At 35.5% G+C, this 22,169-nt stretch overlaps 1 protein-coding gene across 12 annotated transcripts in view; it reads right to left on the reverse strand.

Annotated features, from left to right (window-relative positions):
- The window catches only part of LOC138706753 (diacylglycerol kinase theta), a 254,529-nt gene that overhangs the window by 107,990 nt on the left and 124,370 nt on the right, over positions 1-22,169 (reverse strand). For all 12 annotated transcript variants that reach the window (XM_069836403.1, XM_069836402.1, XM_069836406.1 and 9 more), the window contains exon 3: positions 9,901-10,003. In XM_069836403.1, coding sequence (XP_069692504.1) covers positions 9,901-10,003 — 103 coding nt within the window. The remainder of the gene's footprint in view (positions 1-9,900; positions 10,004-22,169) is intronic.

A 22,169-nucleotide genomic window follows, 5' to 3' on the forward strand; every position in this document is an offset into this window, starting at 1 on the left:
AGACTTGCCGATGGAGTATGAAAGTAATTTTTTTACGTGTATTTATGCTATGAACTGTTGAATTAGTTACAAAGTTTTCACGATTACATACGAGGAAGATTTATTAATGAAAAGATATACTGACAAGCCATGGGCATTATTTGCAGTTTTTTGAAAATAGTCTTACAAGATTCCCTGGATTTGGCACCTACTATTATTCTAATTACTCTTTTTTGTAATAGAAATATACTGTTAATCTGTGGAATTTCCCCAGAATATTATTCCAAAACTCATTACCGAGTGGAAGTATGCAAAGTATATTGTTTTTAAGATATTGATATTTACTACGTTTTGCATAGATCTAATAGCAAAACAAGTTGAATTTAGTTTGGGGGTAATTTCTTTAATATGATTTTTCCAATTTAACACATTATCGATTTTTAAGCCAAGAAATTTGGTTGTTGTTGTTTCTAATAGGGATCTATTGTTAATTATTGCGCTAGAAATTTGAGACGTCGAATTTGGACAGGATTTAAACTGAATTATGTTATTTTTGTTACAATTAAATACCAATTTATTAACTGAGAACCAGTCACATATTTTGAAGAGAATTTCCTCTGTTGAAGATTGGAATGTGTTAGAGTTATTGGCTGTAATTACTATACTTGTGTCATCTGCAAATAATATGGGATGGCCTACATCTAATGTTGCCATCCCTTGCAATGATGTGACTGCCAAACAATCTCCGCAAAGCTGCCAATGACTGAATGTTCCACAGCTCAGTCCTGTTCAAACCAGGAGTCTTCAATGTCAGCTCCTGCGAAATTTGCAGTCTGCGCTCTAAAAGCATTTCCACCATGGCAACATACCGAGTGCATGATACAGTGGTACCAATGCCCTTGTCAGTTAAAAAAAAAAAGCAAAGGTTTACGACATCATGTGAAGATACAGAGCACTTGCAGTAACTTCGGCGCTGTGTAATAGACGCTAGTGTAGTTGCTTAGGATTTTCCTGTACTCAATAATGGAAATTTTGTTCCCGTTGAGATGGAAATGGACTTCATCTGACATCAGTATGTTGTCATTTGTATGAATGTGAGTGTGATTGTGAATGTCCCGGGTTAATATTAATTAACCAATCATCAGAAATATAAAAATACATCAGGACTGTCGCTGGGCAGTAACCTGAACATAGGTTTCAGCGTCACATTGTTGACAAGTAACTCCATCTGTTAGCAAAACCATAAAGCATCTAATAGATGCTATAGAGTTACCAACAACGAAAAAAAAAATCAGTATGTTGTTGATGAAATCGAAGTCTTCGTTTATCTTCGCCAACATTGCTTCACAGAATGTCTACGCAACAAACGGTCAATGATTTTCATTTCTTGGACTATCTGCAACTTCATCTTATGCTCCTACAGCTCACCTTTATAGACGATACATGATGTCGAACTGAGCAGCGAGGGCTTGTATATTCTCTGGTGTACGGGAAGTTCGGACCACACCTGGTGGTTTCTTCAAAATTACGAACCCACGTTATAATTACGTGACAAGGCGGACACATTCACCGCGTCCTATACGGTACTTGTTTTTTTGAAAGATGGGACATGACAGGAGCGTTGCGATCGGAAAAACAACTGAATGTCACATAGCGTGGTAGGCCTGTTGCTATGGTAACAATGGTTGAGTTGCCAAACTTACCGTTCCCACGTGGTGAGAGCTTAATAGCTCTCTTGGCGACATTTATTGTGCACACAGTTTTAGCATTGGTACGTTTCGTCTTTGATTCTCTGTCGATTTTTGTATTGTTTTCTTACCTTCATGTCAATTGTCAATGAATGTTTCAACGTCAGCCATCTTAATGACAATTCCTAGCTTCCATCAGCTGGCAGCGTGGTAGTCCATGTTGGCAACATGACACTGTAGTTCCAAGCTCGGCCGCTTAACTGTCATGTCCCAACTTAAAAAAAAAAAAACAAGTATAGCTGGTAATGTGTGGCTGTTACACTGTCAAAATTCTTATGAAGTGCTTCCAGGCAACAGAACATTGCACTCCAGTCCAATGCTCCATAATTTCTAAATGGCAAGAGGTTCTAAATGAGCTCACACCTGTCTCACAGGTTTGCCACGCTGTCACCACCATTCCCAAAATTTTCCATTTCTCTGCACCACCTTGTATAACAGCAATTTTACTGCAGAATACTAATTCATCCTTCAATTATTACTACTGCAAAACAAAGACACTGTATAGAAGGAAGTATCATAATCTCCAGCAGAAGCACCACACAAACACATCACATGAAATTCTTTAGTTCTCATGTTCTTCTCAGTCGCCATAAGCATCTTCACCTAGCATCGAAGTGCGAGTACTGTACCTATTTCCGATTCCATACGGTACCGGTATAGGCTAAGCATTTTTTAATTTCATTCTATAAGATCTTGAATTATAATAAAACTGTAATACAGTTTAGCAAGTAATTTCTCAACTGTCACTACCATTATACACTTTATCAAATACTGGTGTGTTACAAATGGACTGGAAGACAACAAAAATGTCGGAATATGTATGATAAGACTTTCCTGTGTTAAATTTCAACGTACCTCGTCTACATGTTTCGACCTATTTATGGGTCATCTTCAGAACTGGTCGTTGTTGGTCTTGGCGCCACTTGTTCTGTTTCCTGTGAGGGTGTGTTCCTGTGGTATAGTGTAGAGTCAAAGAGTGTGTGTGTTTTGAAGCTGAGTTGTGTGTTGAAAATTTCGTTGGGATGTGTTTTTGTGTGTCTGTATATTTCATATTGTTCTTGTGTGTTGAGTTTCTGGCTTTTTGGTTGGATGTGTAGTATTTCCATGTCTGTGTTGATGTCTCTGTGGGTGTGGTTAGCATTTGTGATGTGTTCCGCATATGTAGAGGTGTGGAGGGAAACAGAACAAGTGGCGCCAAAACCAACAACGACCAGTTCTGAAGATGACCCATAAATAAGTCAAACATGTAAACGAGGTACGTTGAAATTTAACACAGGAAAGTCTTACCATACATATCCCGAAGTGATACAGTGTTAAAAGTTGTGTAATCAAGATGTATAACAAAAATGTGTAGGTATATTTCTTGACTTGCCAAAAGCTCCAATTGTCAGACTGAGTTATCAAATGCTGTTGAACAGGCTTGACAAGCGCAGGATAAGAAGTGCATAAAGTAGGCCTACACTCATTAGATCATACAGTAGCTATATAAAAATTGAGTCCACTATTCTCAATGGAGAGAGATAAAATTAAGTCAAAGAAGAAAATTTTAAAACTTGGTGACCAGAAAGGTTTGCTTTAGATCCTCCATTAGTAATAGTGAATGTAAAGAATACTGTACACGCAACATAAGTAGGCCTAATCTTAAAATTGTATTCTATCATCATCATCATACATATACACGGACAATACGTCATTTACATGTTAGAAAAATACTAACAATATTCTTATTCTGTAAGTGAATTCATGACATTCAATAACACTTCATGAAATTGATACTAAAACTTTGTGTTCTACTGTAAACCTCGTCTGTATATATTTCATTTAGACTGTGACTATAAATTAAGACTTTATAATAGTATTAAGTTTTTTGACTTGTTCCATATTCTACCTGTAAGCAATGTATGAATACCGTGGAATGTTAATAAAAACTGATGATAGCGAAAGAGGTAGTAGGTTATTCAAAGTAAGTTAGTACATTTTGACGTCGCCATAACCTTTTTAAGAATTACGATATAAGTTACACAAAACAATAACACACTTAGGCTATACTCATAAAGATATGGGGTTTATTGCATTCAATTTAAATGTCAAATATGTCCGCTATTTTGTTCTTCAACAAGCAACAATCTTATGTTGTGAACAGCATTTAATAATAGATCTAGTGGAATATATTAAATTTGTTGTGAAATTACATATTCGTCAGTAGTCGTAGGATTAGTTTAAAAATCTCGGGCTTTTAAATAATCCCACAGCCAAAAATATGCTGGATTGATATCAGGGGAACGTGCTGGACAGGTGTTAGGTAAATTATGTTTTGTTCTGAATTTTCGTATGCCGTTTGTTAAACTTCTTTTACATTCATAATAATACTGAACAAGACTAATTCGATCTTGTAAAGTCAAAACCATTTTTAAAAAGTCAATGATAGTGATTTAAAAGTTTAATAAAAAGTAAATTTAGGACTTTTGACACATTATAAACAAAACCTGTTACCGTATTAACCAAAACAAATGAGTGTGATAAATGAACAAATCCCGTTGTTCGATACATACAAACTTGTACGATTTTGTGTATACGTTAATTTTTAAAAATGTTATACCTACCTATTTCAAAATGTAACTTACTTTTGAACAACTCTATACTTAGTAATTATTTTAAATCCAATATTATATTTTGTAATGCAAACAAAGGAAGGTTATTAAATTTGAAATCATACTCTGGAGTACAGGAAGACATTAGCAATGGAAATATTAGCACTTCTGGATATCTATTTAGATAAATAATGTAGCTATTTAGGTACCTCTCTTTCCACATGCACTTATTGAGTTACCTGTATAAGAAAACGACACTTTCTGGAAGAGTCACAATACATCCTTGAGATCTGAATCTCAAGATGTGTGATCCATAATGATGTAGACAAGCCAAGTGTCCTTGAAGACTCTACATTCTCAAGTGATTGCGACACTTCTGACTGATATAGCACATTTACTGGCATAGACCAACAAAATACTTCACTGCATTTTAAAATAAATAATTAAATACACAAACAAACAAATATCATCACCACCAATAATCACAAAATAAGTCATATGTAAATCTAACCAGATGGTATTGTCAAGGATTCTCCTGTAATTTTTGGTTTGTAATCTACTGATATTTTTGACAGTCTGTTTGTTTTGTTTTTACTTCCAATCCCTCTAGCATTTCTTTATTTTTCTTTCATTACAACAGTGTTTTGGTTCATATTCATCATCACTGCACGTCTATTCCTTGCAGCAATTCCCATCAAGGCAGTCACGATGAATCTTCAACCTGTGCTCTTCTGCGTACTATATGTTAAATATCCCTGACGTACGTATATCTCATTTTAAACAACTATTAATGTGTTCTTGTCTTCTGTGATGTACTATATGCCTTTCTTAAATGGATATGGCCGTATTCAAAGCAACAGATTTTGTTTTGGTGGTTTTTGCCGTGTTTCAGAGTCTTGTTTTGCTAGATCTGCTTCTTCGTTAGGCACTGTAATAACTAGAGCCCGGATGTTTAGGCATTTATAAAAGTTAAAATAGGAGGCAAAAAAAGACAATAAAAACGTAAAAAAGGTATAATAATCTTTGAAAAAGGCATTATACATTTTAAAAAGGCATAATATATTTTAGCAATAAATTTAAATTATATCAACATAAACTCACATATTTACTTCGTAGGTGACACATGTTAAAAGACTTTTTTTCGTAATTAACTATCTTTTCACAAACCTTACATAACAAAGCTGTTCCATCGGTTGAAAACACACGAGCACCAAATTCACTAACGTAAGCATGAACTTTACTTTGCAGTGGTTTACTGAATTTAGGCATTCTAACTAACCGATCTTATGCTTTCTGTCACCGGACAATAACTGACTGTTCCTCATTCAAATTTCTTTCTCCTACAATAATAACACGTGTAGCACAAAATTGTAACAGCAATATTTGAAAATCTGAAAGGAAACAATTATTATTGGAAATGCTACGTGACAAGTTATATGAGAACGAGCTTAATATTTAAAATTATAAAGCTGATGGTTGGTATCGTGAAGACATGACAGTATTATATTTGTAACTGTGGATTGCCGATCATTATTTATACTACACCAATAGTATTAAAGCACGATTATTAGTAGATTAAGCACCGAAATAAATTACTTTTATTTACTATTGTTAGTACAGTGAGTCATTGTTTCATATATTTAAATGCCATACACATTATATCACAATTACTTAGAAAATTGGAAATAAACAAGAAATATTGCTTTAAAATGAAAAAAAAAGGCATTTATTATTGAATTAGTAGGAAACACCTTAAAAGGGCAAAATAGGCAAAATAAAAATTGAACCTATCACTTTGATTTACTCCAAATCACATTTATGGATCTATGCAAATGATTTACTTCCACCCAGTAAAAAAGACATTTTGCCAAACATCCGGGCTCTAGAGATGGCCATCTTCAAAGCAACAGATTTTGTATTGTATTGTATTGTATTGTATTGTATTTATTAACATTCCATGGTATTCATACATGCTTACAGCTAGAATATGGAACAAGTCAAAAAACTTAATACTATTATAAAATCTTAATTTATAGTCACAGTCTAGATGAAATATATATACAGACGAGATTTATAATATAGTCTACTAGTACAACACAAAATTTTAGTATCAATTTCATGAAGTGTTCTTGAATGTCATGAATTCACCTACAGAATAGAAGGCGTGAGAAATTAGGTACTTCTTTAATTTGGCCCTAAATAATTTTATGTTTTGAGTTTCATTTTTTATATCGATAGGGACGCTATTAAAAATTTTTACTGCCATATAACGCACTCCTTTTTGATAGCATGATAGACTTGCTGACGGAGTGTGAAAGTCATTTTTGACGTGTATTTATGCTATGAACTGTTGAATTAGTTACAAAGTTTTCACGATTACATACGAGGAAGACTATTAATGAAAAGATATACTGACAAGCCATGGGCATTATTTGTAGTTTTTTGAAAATAGTCCTACAAGACTCCCTAGATTTCGCATCTACTATTATTCTAATTACTCTTTTTTGTAATAGAAATATACTGTTACTATCAGTGGAATTTCCCCAGAATATTATTCCAAAACTTATTGCGGAGTGGAAGTATGCAAAGTATATTGTTTTTAAGGTATTGATATTTACTATCTTTTGCATAGATCTAATAGCAAAACAAGCTGAATTTAGTTTGGGGGTAATTTCTTTAATATGATTTTTCCAATTTAACACATTATCGATTTTTAAGCCAAGAAATTTGGTTGTTGTTGTTTCTAATAGGGATCTATTGTTAATTATTGCGCTATAAATTTGCGACGTTGAATTTGGACAGGATTTAAATTGAATTATGTTAGTTTTGTTACAATTTAATACTAATTTATTGACTGAGAACCAGTCACATATTTTGAAGAGAATTTCCTCTGTTGGTGGTTTTTATCGTATTTCAGAGTCTTGGTTTGTTAGCAGATCTGCTTGTTCGTTCATTACTAATTCTATAGGCACTGTTATAACTTTTTCCTGTGTTATTAGGAGTTCGCACAAGGATACAGTTTAGTGCACAATTACTGCAACGCCTGTCTATGTGATGTCGCTACGATCCAGAGTCCACTCATAATGCAATTTTATATTTCATTTTGGAACTGAATATTACAGTTCGTAAGGTAGTTGCTGTTGCTAATAGTTCTGCTCCAGCGCTCTTTCTTTGTTTCTTCTGTTACCAGTCCTCTTATATTTGTCGTTTCCAAAGATATTTGCACCATTTTAGTTGGTAGACTTACATACATGTTAACTTTTCTATCAGTTGTGTCCCAGGAGTGCTTTCTGGGCAATAGGAAATACAACACTGCTGTAAGAGAGCTGGAGATTGGTCTAACCACAGAGGACTTGTAGGCCTAATTTTTAGTTGCATAGCCTAAATTATTTCACTACAGGATATTTATAAAATACGACGGAGGCTGTCACAATACCGGAATGCGACAGGGCCCAGTCTTTGCTGGAAGAAAAGTGACCTTTCTGCATAATATTCTGGTGTGAGGAATGCGTCTGTCCGTCCTATCAAACTTTCGCATAGAATAAAACTTATCGGAAATCATTTTTAAAGAAACGTTTGTTATGTAACATTTTTCATGAAAATCAATAATAAGGGAGATATTTCGATTTATTTAATTCAAGCCCCCTTATAACCCCGCTTTTAAATGAAGTATTTTGAATGTCATATAGCCTAAAATCTAAGTTACAACGAACTTAATTTATATTCCAATTTTCATATAAATCGGTTCAGCCATTATCGCGTGAAAAGGTAACAAACATCCAGACAGACATACAAACATAAGTTTCAAAAAACCGATTTTCGGTTTCAGGATGGTTAATTACACAATGTTAACACCAATTATTTTTGGAAAATCGAAAATTACCAGAAAAATTTCGGTTACAAATTTATTATTAGACAGGTTATTGCTGTTGTTGACATTACTGTTGAAGTTATCCCTGGCAGGGATGTTAATATGAATTCATGAGAGGAGGATACTTTCCAACGGGAGGAGGGGCAAATCCCCTCCATCCCCTCCGTTAATTCGCACCCTGCGCATGTGTAATCCTTGACCACCGACCAAATCAGCTCAGACAGCAGTCCAAGGTTCGATAAGTGAAACAACAATATGCGTAATTTTGTTACCCACGACCGTTAGAGTCTTTTAAATTCATTACATTTCGTTACCAATTGCTTAAATTAGTCGCTTTTCGGTTACTTTCGTTAACAGTAGACACTATGAATAAATATTTTATGTAAGGATAAGACAAATTCTGGTAGAAATTCAATTTAAACTAGTGGCTTGTGCAGCAAGTGCTACAAACTAAGTTCATCACAATTTAAATTAAAAATTTTCAAATTTATTTCCAATGAAGAATACCGGACATTTTGGAAGTCCCTATCCTAAGCAAGATTAATCCATACGATGAAAGAGTAATGGAACGGAGAAAAATTCTCTTCGGCGCCGGGATTTGAACCCGGGTTTTCAGCTCTACGTGCTGACGCTTTATCCAATAAGCCACACCGGATTCCACCCCGGCGTCGGAAGAATCGTCTCAGTTTTAAGTTCCAACTCTTGGGTTCCCTCTAGTGGCCGCCCTCTGCACTACGTCATAGATGTCTATGAACCTAGGACCGAAGTCCACACATGTGCACTCGTAATGAGAGAATTTTTCTCCGTTCCATTACTCTTTCATCGTATGATGATGCAGAATATCTGCATGGAAATAGCATATGTACTTCGGTACATTAAAATAATATATAATATTAATCCAGTCTGTATCATCATATCCCACCTTTCTCAAATCCATTTTAATATTATCCTCCCATCTACGTCTGCCTCCCTCAAGGTCTTTTCCCTTCAGGGCTTCCAACTAACACTCTATACCATTTCTAGATTAACCCATACGTGCTACATGCGCTGCCATCTCAAACGTCAGGATTTAATGTTCCTAATTATGTTAGGTGAAGAATACAATGCGTGTAATTCTGCGTTGTGTAATTTTTTCCATTCTTCTATAACTTCATCCCTCTTAGCCCCAAATATTTTCCTAAGGATCTTATTTTCGAACACCCTTAATCTCTGTTCCTCTCTCAAAGTGAAAATCCAAGTTCCACAACATAAAGTACAACCAGTAGCATAACTGTTTTATAAATTCTAACTTTCAGCTTTAAATATCTATACCATACCGCCATTAAATATATGGAAAAGACCCATACCACTTGACTAATAGCTATACAAATATTTCACTTTAATAACAATATTGTTATCTTACGTAAGTTTTGTATAGACTACTATATAGCTGTCACACAGTAAATATTATAGAAATGAAGATCTAACTTCAGATATTCTCTACGCCTACTTATATAACCCCAAAATATTTTTCTGAAAAACTTTGGGTTCCAAGCTTCGAAATGAGGGGTCATTTATTAAAATCCGTTTAGCCGTTTTCCCGTAATTTCCACTACCAGTTCAAATTATATATATATATATATATATATATATATATATATATATATATATATAAGATTCGTACGGTAGGCCTACTCCTTAATCTGAAGTCTATGAATAGTAGGCTACTTACTCTCACAGTGGATGGATAAACTGTCTTCCAGTCTTTTGCGGCAAACGTTGCAGAATCTGCGCTTGTGGTGTGTCTGCTCGGACCAGCAATGCGCCACAGGGTTCTGAAACAAGTGCAGCCTCGTTACTACATGGCCATGTGAGCCTGAAAACTTACAGCTTTGGTGTGCAACTCATTGTAAATTAGATCCACCGACTTGTCCCAAGTATGTAATTTCGTAACCTCGATTATCTGTCTCTTGATAAACCGATCATTGGCTTATCCGACGGTCTTCCTGCTGCAGACCATTCTTCAAAAAATTACATATCTTGCCATTACCCTGTATTTATATTTATGAAACCTTACATTTTATCAACTATAATTTGCATAGCTTTCCTACAAATTCACACACACATCAGTACAATACAAGAAATAAAGATAATATTTTTATTGAAAGTTTTAACACAACTCTATATAAAAAACAGTTTCATTCATGCTGGTCTTCTTATGTACAACAGCCTACCTAATTATCTTAAAGAAATATTTGCACATCAGAAATTTAAGAAAGCTCTTTATAAAATTTTAATCAAAAACTGCTTTTACAGTATGAATGAATTTATTGAAAATTGTCATAACTGAATAGAAAGAACGCCTTACTTCAAAAAACTTTACTTCCTCTTTTCCAGATCCTGACTATGAGAAGTATGTCTTCTCATGAAAGACGCGATGGTTGAAATTGACTCCTGACTTCAAGAAATACTGCAAACAGGACTTACAGCCGAAATCGACGGACCTGTGCCTTCTTCAATCAAGTTCCAAGCTTTTTATATTTGTATTTGTGTTGCATTTAATTATAGTTATTACTTTTATGTTTATTATGTAATTAATTATTAGTTTGTAAATATGACATGTCCCATATCATGTATATGATCAGTGGATGTAATAAATGATTATGATTATGATTTTTTTTCCGTAATTAATCACGAAAATCCAGCCACAATTCGATCTACACGCTTGAATATAAAGGATCGAGCAAGAGATCCTGCGCGAGGCCATAGTCCGGGCCAGCTTACTTAATACCCTAAGGGTGAAACCTAATCATTTTTCTACTATTACTAAATATGCTAGTGGATTATAGTGATTTTCTAGGTCTCAGGTTGAATTTTCTTTTACCAACTTTGTTTCGAATTTGGGGTACTGACAAATACTACAACTGGCAGTTATTTTCTAACTGTTATGTTGGCAGCATTGATTTCAGTTTACAGTAAAGCAAACTGATGAAAATGCAAGTAAGTAAATACATTTTTAGGTTAGGTCTCATGAATCGTAAACTCTTCATCAAAGCAATGAATTTCATGTTGCCTGACGAAATAAATTGTAATATTGCATCATACTAATTCTAATTACCAACATAATATGCGAGAAGTCCAGGAGGAAAATATACTGCTTCATAAATGAATTATTGAACTATTTAGGCCCAATTGTATAAAACTCCCTGACTAAAGATCAACTTTGAACAAAGATCGAAAAGTGAACAGAGTTCAGACACTTCTTCTATTGTATAAAACTTTTCTGCGATCAAATTACCTTGGTTCAAATGCAATCTAAGTTTACGTGAAAAGGATTTGGCAACATCGCATAAACAGGTGAAATATGTGATGCGCGGACCAGTGTTGTACAAGTTTGTTCAGTGTTGCCAATCTATCGACTTTAACTCTTTTTCAATAACAATTTCTTTTAACTTTTGTATTGCTTAAATAGGGATTTAGCAAACTTTTTAGCACCCCATAGTCACAAAATTTAATCTTTCTTTGTTGATAATGAGAAATCTAGCAACTTTACAACTACTTTTTGGCGACTTTCCGTACACACTGTTGGAGACATGGTTTATTTGTGCAATGTAAATAAAGGCGGACAATAAGAAGAAGGTTGACTGTTCTCCAAATTGTTATCATGTTATGGTGTTTGATACTGCTAAACATAATAAAGCTTTATAAAACGACAAATTGAAAATTTATGAATGTACCTATCACAATCATTAATAATTAATTGTTGTTATAAACATAATATAATTATAGGTTATGTTATTTGATACTGCTGTACACGATGGAGCATTATAAAATATAAGATTGTTTGTGTCTTAAGGCAAGAAATTGAATATATATATATATATTTGCACAGTCTGCCACTCGTATATTTCAAACAGAAAAGAAATAACTGAACTTGGATCATCTAACTTAATCGGAGAAATTTCTTCAGCCAAAGTTGACTTTAGTTTGAGACAAATTAATCTCAGATTAGACTTTATACAACACAAAATTCCAAGTTCAGCTGAAACAAGGATCCATTTAACCTCTGATCTAAGATTAAATGGTTTATACAATCGACCCTTAGGAAACACCTCGCAACATAAAGATGAGATGTGGTAAATAAGTAAGACATTGTTATTGCTAACACTATATTATTATTATTATTATTATTATTATTATTATTATTATTATTATTATTTCAGTACGTAGCATTGTCATTTTACCCTCTTCGGTGATATCCGGTATTAGTTGGCAACACTGAAGAGACTGTCAAATTAGATTTTCAGGAACTACTCTTACGTGATTCTCACTATAGTAGGCGAACACAGGGTTGGCCGTGCGCCGGGCTTCACAATCGAAGCGCAGGCTATAGCCACTCCTTTCTTCAGCACGTTAGACGTTCCATTGCTTCAGTTATTGAAGATATAAACACAATTAAATGCGAAAATATTACATAAGATGATGGAGGAAGCTGTATTCCGACATTGAGCAACTTGCAGACAATTTCCAAGGGTTTGAAGAGAAATGAAACAACGAGTCAAAGTCAGGATAGGAGAAGAAATGTCAAGTTGGGAGAGGAGTACGTCAAGGATGTCCTTTATCACCTACCTTGTTCAACATCTACTTGGAGGATTTAGTAAAGAACTGTTTTCAGAGCATGGGAGGAGTGATAGTAGGAGGAAGAATAAGAAAGTGCATAAGGTTTGCTGATGATATGGCGTTGTTAGTAGAAGAGGAAATGATACTAAAGGATATGATACTGGAGCTAAATGACAACTGTGAGCAGTATGGGATGAAGATAAATGCAAATAAGACGAAGAGCATGGTCATAGGAAGAAACATAAAGATAAATTTGCGAATTGCAAATGAGGCAGTAGAGCAAGTGGACAGCTTCAAATACTTGGGGTGTACTGTAAGCAGTAACATGAGCTGCTGCCAGGAAGTCAAAAGGAGGATAGCAATGACAAAGGAAGCTTTTAATAGAAAAAGGAGCATCTACTGCGGACCTCTGGAAAAAGAACTAAGGAAAAGACTAGTGAAGTGTTTTGAATGGAGTGTGGCATTGTATGAGGCAGAAACATGGACATTGCGACGAAGTGAAGAGAAGAGAATAGAAGCATTTAAAATGTGGATACGGAGAAGAATGGAACGTGTGAAGTGGACAGACAGGATAAGAAATGAAGCTGTGTTGGAAAGAGTGGATGAAGAAAGAATGATGCTGAAACTGATCAGGAAGAGGAAAAGGAATTGGTTGGGTCACTGGTTGAGAAGAAACTGCCTACTGAAGGATGCACTGGAAGGAATGATGAACGGGAGAGGAGTTCGGAGCAGAGGAAGATATCAGATGATAGACGACATTAAGATATGTGGATCATATGAAAAGACAAAGAGGAAGGCACAAAATAGGAAAAACTGGAGAAAGACCTGCCCTTGGGCAGAACACTGAATGAATGAACGAATGAATGAATGAATGAATGAATGAATGAATGAATGAATGACAGTAGAAGAATACGGAACTCATTAAAAAGTTGGAGGAAAATGATCAATTCTCCGATGTGAATGAAGAAAACATTAATCAGTGACCGGATACAAACTTGGCGCATGACATGAACAGAGATGACGACATTATTGGTGATCCTGCATGTGGAGCTGCCAATGGTGGAGAGGAAGGGCAGATAGTGCCTGAATCTCAACTGTAGACCTACTTGAATCAGTGGAGAACCTCATGAGGCTTTGGAGGAGGAAATGACACTTCGTTCCTGGACATTGTTTTACTTCAGGGAATTAGAATGTTTGTTTGTTCAGTTAATGTCCGAAGACAGGTCTGAACCTCACAAGTGATACCAACAAGGCACTGCTTATGAGGCAACCAGGCCAGGAGATAATGGGGTAGGTCAATTCCTTTCCCCCCTCCATTGCATACATAGCTGACTAGCTACATATTATACTAGTCAAACTTCAAATGCATACAAACAACTAGTCAAACTTCAGATGCATACAAACAATGGAGACCAGGAAAAATATTGCTGGAAGTGAAGTTCATAAAAAGGTGACAAACTTCTTGAAAAGAATAAGAAGATAAGGTGAGAACATACAGAACTGATTATCGGTTTTTTGGATTAACCTTTCCTCTCCTTACCTTCATTAAGACGGATAATCGAGGTTTTGCTGTATATTGTTAAGAGACAAAATTGTAATCAAGTTCGATTTATCTCTACCAACGGAATATAGCAATTAGTGAGCATCAGTTGTTCTGAAATGTTCAATTTGTTTGCAGTATACGCAAATATTTTACTATAATAAAACCGGACAGCTAGCAGTTTAACGTGCGAACGACGATGGTGCTGCTACCTACCTGCCGGGATGGAGATACTCGCGAAACAAGCTGTAATCAACTGCAATGTATATTGTTGCTGGGCTATTTAATTTGTTAATTACTTACTTACTTACTTACTGGCTTTTAAGAAACCCGGAGGTTCATTGCCATCCTCACATAAGCCCGCCATCGGTCCCTATCCTGAGCAAGATTAATCCAGTCTCTATCATCATATCCCACCTCCTTCAAATCCAGTTGTATATTATCTTCCCATCTACGTCTCGGCCTCCCTAGAGGTCTTTTTCTCTCCGGCCTCCCAACTAACACTCTATATGCATTTCTGGATTCGCCCATACGTGCTACTTGCCCTGCCCATCTCAAACGTCTGGATTTAATGTTCCTAATTATGTCAGGTGAAGAATACAATGCGTGCAGTTCTGTGTTGTGTAACTTTCTCCATTCTCCTGTAACTTCATCCCTCTTAGCCCCAAATATTTTCCTGAGAACCTTATTCTCAAACACCCTTAACCTCTGTTCCTCTGTCAAAGTGAGAGTCCAAGTTTCATAACCATAAAGAACAACCGGTAATATAACTGTTTTGTAAATTCTGACTTTCAGATTTTTTGACAGCAGATTAAATGACAAAAACTTCTTAACCGAATAATAACACGCATTTCCCATATTTATTCTGCGTTTAATTTCCTCCCGAGTGTCATTTATATTTGTTACTGTTGCTCCAAGATATTTCAATTTTTCTATCTCTTAGAACGATAAATCTCCAATTTCTATATTTCTATTTCGTACAATATTCTGGTCACGAGACATAATCATACACTTCTTCTTTTCGGGGTTTACTTCCAAACCTATCGCTTTACTTTCTTCAAGTACAATTCCCGTGTTTTCCCTAATCGTTTGTGGATTTTCTCCTAACATATTCACGTCATCAGCATGGCTGTATATTGTTAAGAGACAAAATTGTAATCAAGTTCGATTTGTCTCTACCAACAGAATATAGCAATTAGTGAGCCTCAGTTGTTCTGAAATGTCCAATTTGTTTGCAGTATACCTACCGATATAACACGCACTTACAGTATACGCACATAAGAGGACAACGAAAAGCGTGACGATAACTCAAAAGCTGGAAGACAAAAATTAACGTGAAAGGAAATGGTAAGAGTGTGAATATAGCCGACCTTACTCAGGATATGTGATAATGAACTTCGTACACAAGACTAACTATCTTGTTAATTAAGTCTTTCACTTATGGTCGATGAGGCTTTCCTGAACTCTATTAGTGTGGAACTGTGGAGAATTCTATTTATATGATGAAGGCAGCTGTAACGTGCAACGTGAACTTATTTTCCTCCTGCAATAAGATAACAGGCCGAGTTTAATTTTAACATAGGCGAAAGATTTTCAGTAAATAATGCCTGAAGCCCTTACATTCGAGGACGGGCTTCTTGCAGCCCTTCTGCAGTAGACCAAGCAAACCATTTTTATCTCTTTTAATACTGAATCCAAGAAGGTCGAATGCGATGGCCCCTAGAACATTAGCATAGCTTAGGGCAGTGATGTCAAAGCAAGCGCATTTTTCTGACCTTGACGTCGTGCGCGGGCAGCAAGCGCTAAGAATGGAAAGAGGAAGGGTTGTGTATATGAATAAGCAACCTGTTGGATTAAGAAAACAGTGGTGCACAATCTTCAAACGGAACGTGAAATTTTATGTCGTTATTTTTATATGGCTTCTTTCTGTTTAATATTATCTATATTGTCTGTAGAACAAAAGTACTAACACTGATTTCTTAATATTGCACTTGTGTTTTAAATCTTAATAACATAATAGAGAGTTAAGAAGGAATATTCACTTAAATTTCATAGTAGTATAATATTATACTGTATTAAGTGGATGAAACACATCATTCATAAAGAAAGTGATGTTCCAAAGAAAGAGATTGAGTATGACATGATAAGTTGGAATTGATATTGATGGTATCTTTAGCCTTACAAAAGCAATCAATAAACTAATCAAAACAATATTACAGCACAAAGCAAAGTTACCTAGGTACTGTATCTGTTTTAAGTGTAACTAATATTACATAACAAAACTCTTATCGCATTATGCTTTTAAGGAGATATTTGTGAGCAACTTCCTATCATCAGAATATTAAATTATTTTCTCGAAATCTGCTGAAGCTATAGAGCTGACATTTTTACAACACATGGGTACGTATCTTTTGCTTATGATGTAACAGTAGTTGCTTTGTTAATTCATTTCCTTACAAACAATTTCCATGCGAATATTTTCAAAATTTTCAATACACTATCTTCAGTAATACGTATATACGGTATATTAGATTTACGAAAACATTCTGTAAGGCTACTAAATAAATAGGCCTATATCTGAAAATTTCACTTTTCTATAACAAAAGTTGAGAAAATATTTCTTTTCAATAAAAAAAAAAATCAAACTTGTGAAAAATGAGCATTAAAATTAAAACTTACATTCTTATAATGCACTTATACTTCTCAGGCAAATCTAAAAATTAACATGGATACAGTTTTAATAAGTCCTCTTCCCTTTATCTATTGAATCAGTGCTGGCCATCCCTGAATATAGCTCGACCAAGCGGCATATACCACCTCTTTCGTCTGTCTCTTTCCTTTCCGCTGTAAAGCGCTCAGGCTCTCCAGAGCTCTAAAGCGCGCGCTTGCTCCTATGGGCATCAATTGACATGCCTGGCTTAGGGGATAGGCGGGTTTGCATACTGATCGGGAGTTGCGCTCGGATATGGGTTCCATTTCCGCTTGGGCAGTTCACCGTAAAGCTAATATCAGGTAAACACGTGGCGAATCCTCGGCCTAATCTCGTCAAATACCATGTCGCTATCACTAATAACATAGATACTAAATAACGTTTGTAGTTGATACAGTACAACGCCGTTAAATAACTTAAAAATATAGGGAACATAAGTCGGCATTGAAATATGATCTCATTTTATCAATCAGGCTTTCGTTGAGTTCTCAAAGCTAATAGAATAAATTAAATAACTCGGGACGTAAGTGCAAGTCCGAATGGCCTACAGTTTTACATAGGGTAGTACCATCTTTACGATTACTACATTTAATAGATGAAATTAATACGATATTTAATCTCGTTCTTTGAGTTATCCGCGTGAATATTTATTACTATTTTAGGAAAGGTATTTTCGTGATATTTTTAATATTTTGGGAATAATACTATATTTTTCTATTTCTGTGGCGTTATTGTAACAAAATATATAACAGAAAGGTGTACTTTCTATTTTTTAAATTTTAATTATTAATAGAAAATAGGATTGAAAATGTGCGTGTTTGGTAGGTAATTCTGTGAGAGGGGTATCTAATTTCGTGATAGAGGTAAGGCAATTTCGTGAATGAAAGGAATACATAGTTATTTTATATTAGGCCTACTTTACGTTTATATACATTCACAACAGTGTTTTTAAAACACTAAACTATTTGAAGACCTCTTAGTAGTAGTATTTATTTAGTAGTATGTATTTATTTAACCTGGTAGAGATAAGGCTGTCAGGCCTTCTCTGCCCCTCTACCAGGATTCATGCAAGCCTATAAATGTAGTTCAATGATATGGAATATTTCATCAGTTTTAACAGTTCATAGGATAGTTCATGAAAAAAAAAAATCTTCTAGACTACAGTCTTTGAAATATATAAGGCTCAATAAAGAACAACACATGAAGCAAAGAATAAAATATGAAACATAAAAACATTTATGACTGTTATGTAGAGATAGGCTTATTTTGATTGATTTGAACATTTTACAGAGACTGTTGATGTAAAAATAAGAGATCGTTTGAATATTTTACAGGGGCTGTTGATGTAAAAATAAGAGATCGTTTGAACATTTTACAGGGATTGTTGATGTAAAAATAAGAGATCGTTTGAACATTTTACAGGGATTATTGATGTAAAAATAAGAAATCGTTTGAACATTTTACAGGGATTGTTGATGTAAAAATAAGAGATCGTTTGAACATTTTACAGGGATTGTTGATGTAAAAATAAGAGATCGTTTGAACATTTTACAGGGATTGTTGATGTAAAAATAAGACATCGTTTGAACATTTTACAGGGATTGTTGATGTGAAAATAGGAGATCGTTTGAACATTTTACAGGGATTGTTGATGTGAAAATAGGAGATCGTTTGAACATTTTACAGGGATTGTTGATGTATTTTTAGTAGGTTATTTTACGACGCTTTATCAACATCTTCGGTTATTTAGCGTCTGAATGATATGAAGGTGATAATGCCGGTGAAATGAGTCCAGGGTCCAGCATTTACTCATATTGGGTTGAGGGAAAACCTCAACCAGGTAACTTGCCCCGACCGGGAATCGAACCCGGGCCACCTGGTTTCGCAGCCAGACGCGCTGACCGTTACTCCACAGGTGTGGACTTGTTGATGTAAAAATAAGAGATCGTTTGAACATTTTACAAGGACTGTTGATGTAAAAATAAGAGATCGTTTGAACATTTTACAGGGATTGTTGATGTAAAAATAAGAGATCGTTTGAACATTTCACAGGGACTGTTGATGTAAAAATAGGAGATCGTCCGGACAACAGTCTCTCAAACATTTTACAGCCAATAAAGTTAAAAACATTAAACAAAGAACAAAAAATGAATCATAAACACATTTACGACTCTTGTGAGTTCTTGGCGGCAAGATTTTTAGGGGCCCTTATTGTGAGATTGTAGCCATCTCTGTTTAAAATTATACCACCATCATTCACTGACACTTTCGCTATCTGCATTCAACAAATATTCTCGCCCGAAACCCCTGGCCATCTGGTGTGCCACTTTCATAATTGGCACCGTCAAGCCAAATCCCAACTCTTGCATTTCTATAATACGAGGGTGGATCGGAAAGTAACGCAGAATATTTTTTTTCTGCGTTGGTATTACGGCTGGGATGTTGACATTTCACCGAGATAGAGTTTGAAGTTTTCACTATAGACACAAACTGTTTTGCATGTGCAGCTCTAGCGAGAGAAGCGTGAACTACGCAACAAAGATGGCGCGCATGTTACTGTCGTCAACTTGTGAAGACCAGCGAGGTGTGCGAATTTGTGGGCTAAAGGACATAACCCGAGTGAAATTCACACGGACATGTGTGGCTGTATGGGGAAGACTGTATGGACTGCAGCAATATCTCCAGGTGGTGCGGATTCTTCTCACACGGCGTGAAAAACCTTTGTGATTCGCCAAGTTCCGGGCGGCCGGTAACTGCTGCAACCCAGCGGAATGTCACAGGAAGTGAGGTGGCAATTTTGAACGACCGGCGGATCCAACTGCGAACCTTATCTCAGCAGTTCAACATTTCATACGGTGTGCTGTACGATATCGTGCATGACACATTGAAATTTCATAGTTAGTGCCCGCTGGGTGCCTAAGAACCTAAGAGACGACCACAAGCGCCAGCGAATGATGACATGCTTGGACCACTTAAGGCGTTACGCTGCAGAAGGGCATGACTTTCTGGAAGAAGTTATCACTGCTGATAAGTCCTTGGCGTACCACTATAAGCCCGAAACAAAGCAGGCCTCCATGGAGTGGAAACATGCTGCTTCCCCAGTAAAGAAAAAATTCAAAGTGACGCAATCTACAAAGAAAGTGACAATGTTCTGGGATATGCATGGTGTTTTGTTGATAGACTTTGCTAAACACGAGACCACTGTGAATGCTGCAGCCTACATTCAAACGTTGGTATGAAGGTATGAAAAATTGAAAAATCAATCACACAGATTTTTAACTGTATGAAAATTAATTCAATCAAACTCTACTGTCAAATTGTAATTGTTATTATACGAAAAATATATAAAATTGACAGAATGTGACGGATTGGCACTAGCAAAACTGCACTTCCGATTTAAAGAAAGGGTGCTTCCGGTCAATACAAACTCAGCTAATTAAATAACCAAACATCATAGAGGCAAAACTGAAATATTTTTTACAACTAGAAAGTTAAAGCTTTCAAATGACATAAAAATAAAAAAAAATCAACATTTTTAAGGAAAATTAAAAAGTAAGGATAGATGAGTAGTTTACCTTGACTGACCGGGAGATATAGGCCTATACTTCTTACCCCAGAATAATTGTATTAAGGGTAGATGAGTAGTTTACCTTAACTGACCGGCAGATATAGGCCTATACTTCTTAAACCAGAATAATTGTATTAAGGGTAGATGAGTAGTCTACCTTAACAGCCCTGGAGATATAGGCCTATACTTCTTAAACCAGAATAACTGTATTAAAGGTAGATGAGTAGTCTACCTTAACAGACCGGCAGATATAGGCCTATACTTCTTAAACCAGAATAATTGCATTAAGGGTAGATGAATAGTCTACCTTAACAGTCCGGCAGATATAGGCCTATACTTCTTAAACCAAAATAATTGCATTAAGGCTAGATGAGTAGTCTACCTTAACAGACCGGCAGATATAGGCCCATACGTCTTAAACCAGAATAATTGTATTAAGGGTAGATGAATAGTCTACCTTAACAGACCGGCAGATATAGGCCTATACTTCTTAAATCAGAATAATTGTATTAAGAGTAGATGAGTAGTCTACCTTAACAGTCCGACAGATATAGGCCTATACTTCTTAAACCAGAATAACTGTATTAAGGGTAGATGAATAGTCTGCCTTAACAGTCCGGCAGATATAGGCCTATACTTCTTAAACCAGAATAATTGCATTAAGGCTAGATGAGTAGTCTACCATAACAGACCGGCAGATATAGGCCCATACGTCTTAAACCAGAATAATTGTATTAAGGGTAGATGAATAGTCTACCTTAACAGACCGGCAGATATAGGCCCATACTTCTTAAATCAGAATAATTGTATTAAGAGTAGATGAGTAGTCTACCTTAACAGTCCGACAGATATAGGCCTATACTTCTTAAATCAGAATAATTGTATTAAGAGTAGATGAGTAGTCTACCTTAACAGACCGGCAGATATAGGCCTATACTTATTAAACCAGAATAATTGTATTAAGGTTAGATGAGTAGTCTACCTTAACAGTCCGGCAGATATAGGCTTATAGACTACTTCTTAAACCAGAATAATTGCATTAAGGCTAGATGAGTAGTCTACCTTAACAGACCGGCAGATATAGGCCCATACGTCTTAAACCAGAATAATTGTATTAAGGGTAGATGAATACTCTACCTTAACAGACCGGCAGATATAGTCCTATACTTCTTAAACCAGAATAATTGTATTAAGGGTAGATGAACAGTCTACCTCAACAGACCGGCAGATATAGGCCTATACTTCTTAAATCAGAATAATTGTATTAAGGGTAGATGAGTAGTTTACCTTAACAGACCGGCAGATATAGGCCTATACTTCTTAAATCAGAATAATTGTATTAAGGGTAGATGAATAGTCTACCTTAACAGACCGGCAGATATAGGCCTATACTTCTTAAACCAGAATAATTGTATTAAGGGTAGATGAGTAGTCTACCTTAACAGACCGGAAGATAGAGGCCTATATTTCTTAAATCAGAATAATTGTATTAGGGTAGATGAATAGTCTACCTTAACCGACCGGCAGATATAGGCCTATACGTTTTGAACCAGAATAATTGTA

The sequence above is a fragment of the Periplaneta americana genome, chromosome 9 (assembly GCF_040183065.1).
Source record: "Periplaneta americana isolate PAMFEO1 chromosome 9, P.americana_PAMFEO1_priV1, whole genome shotgun sequence".
NCBI lineage: Eukaryota > Metazoa > Arthropoda > Insecta > Blattodea > Blattidae > Periplaneta > Periplaneta americana.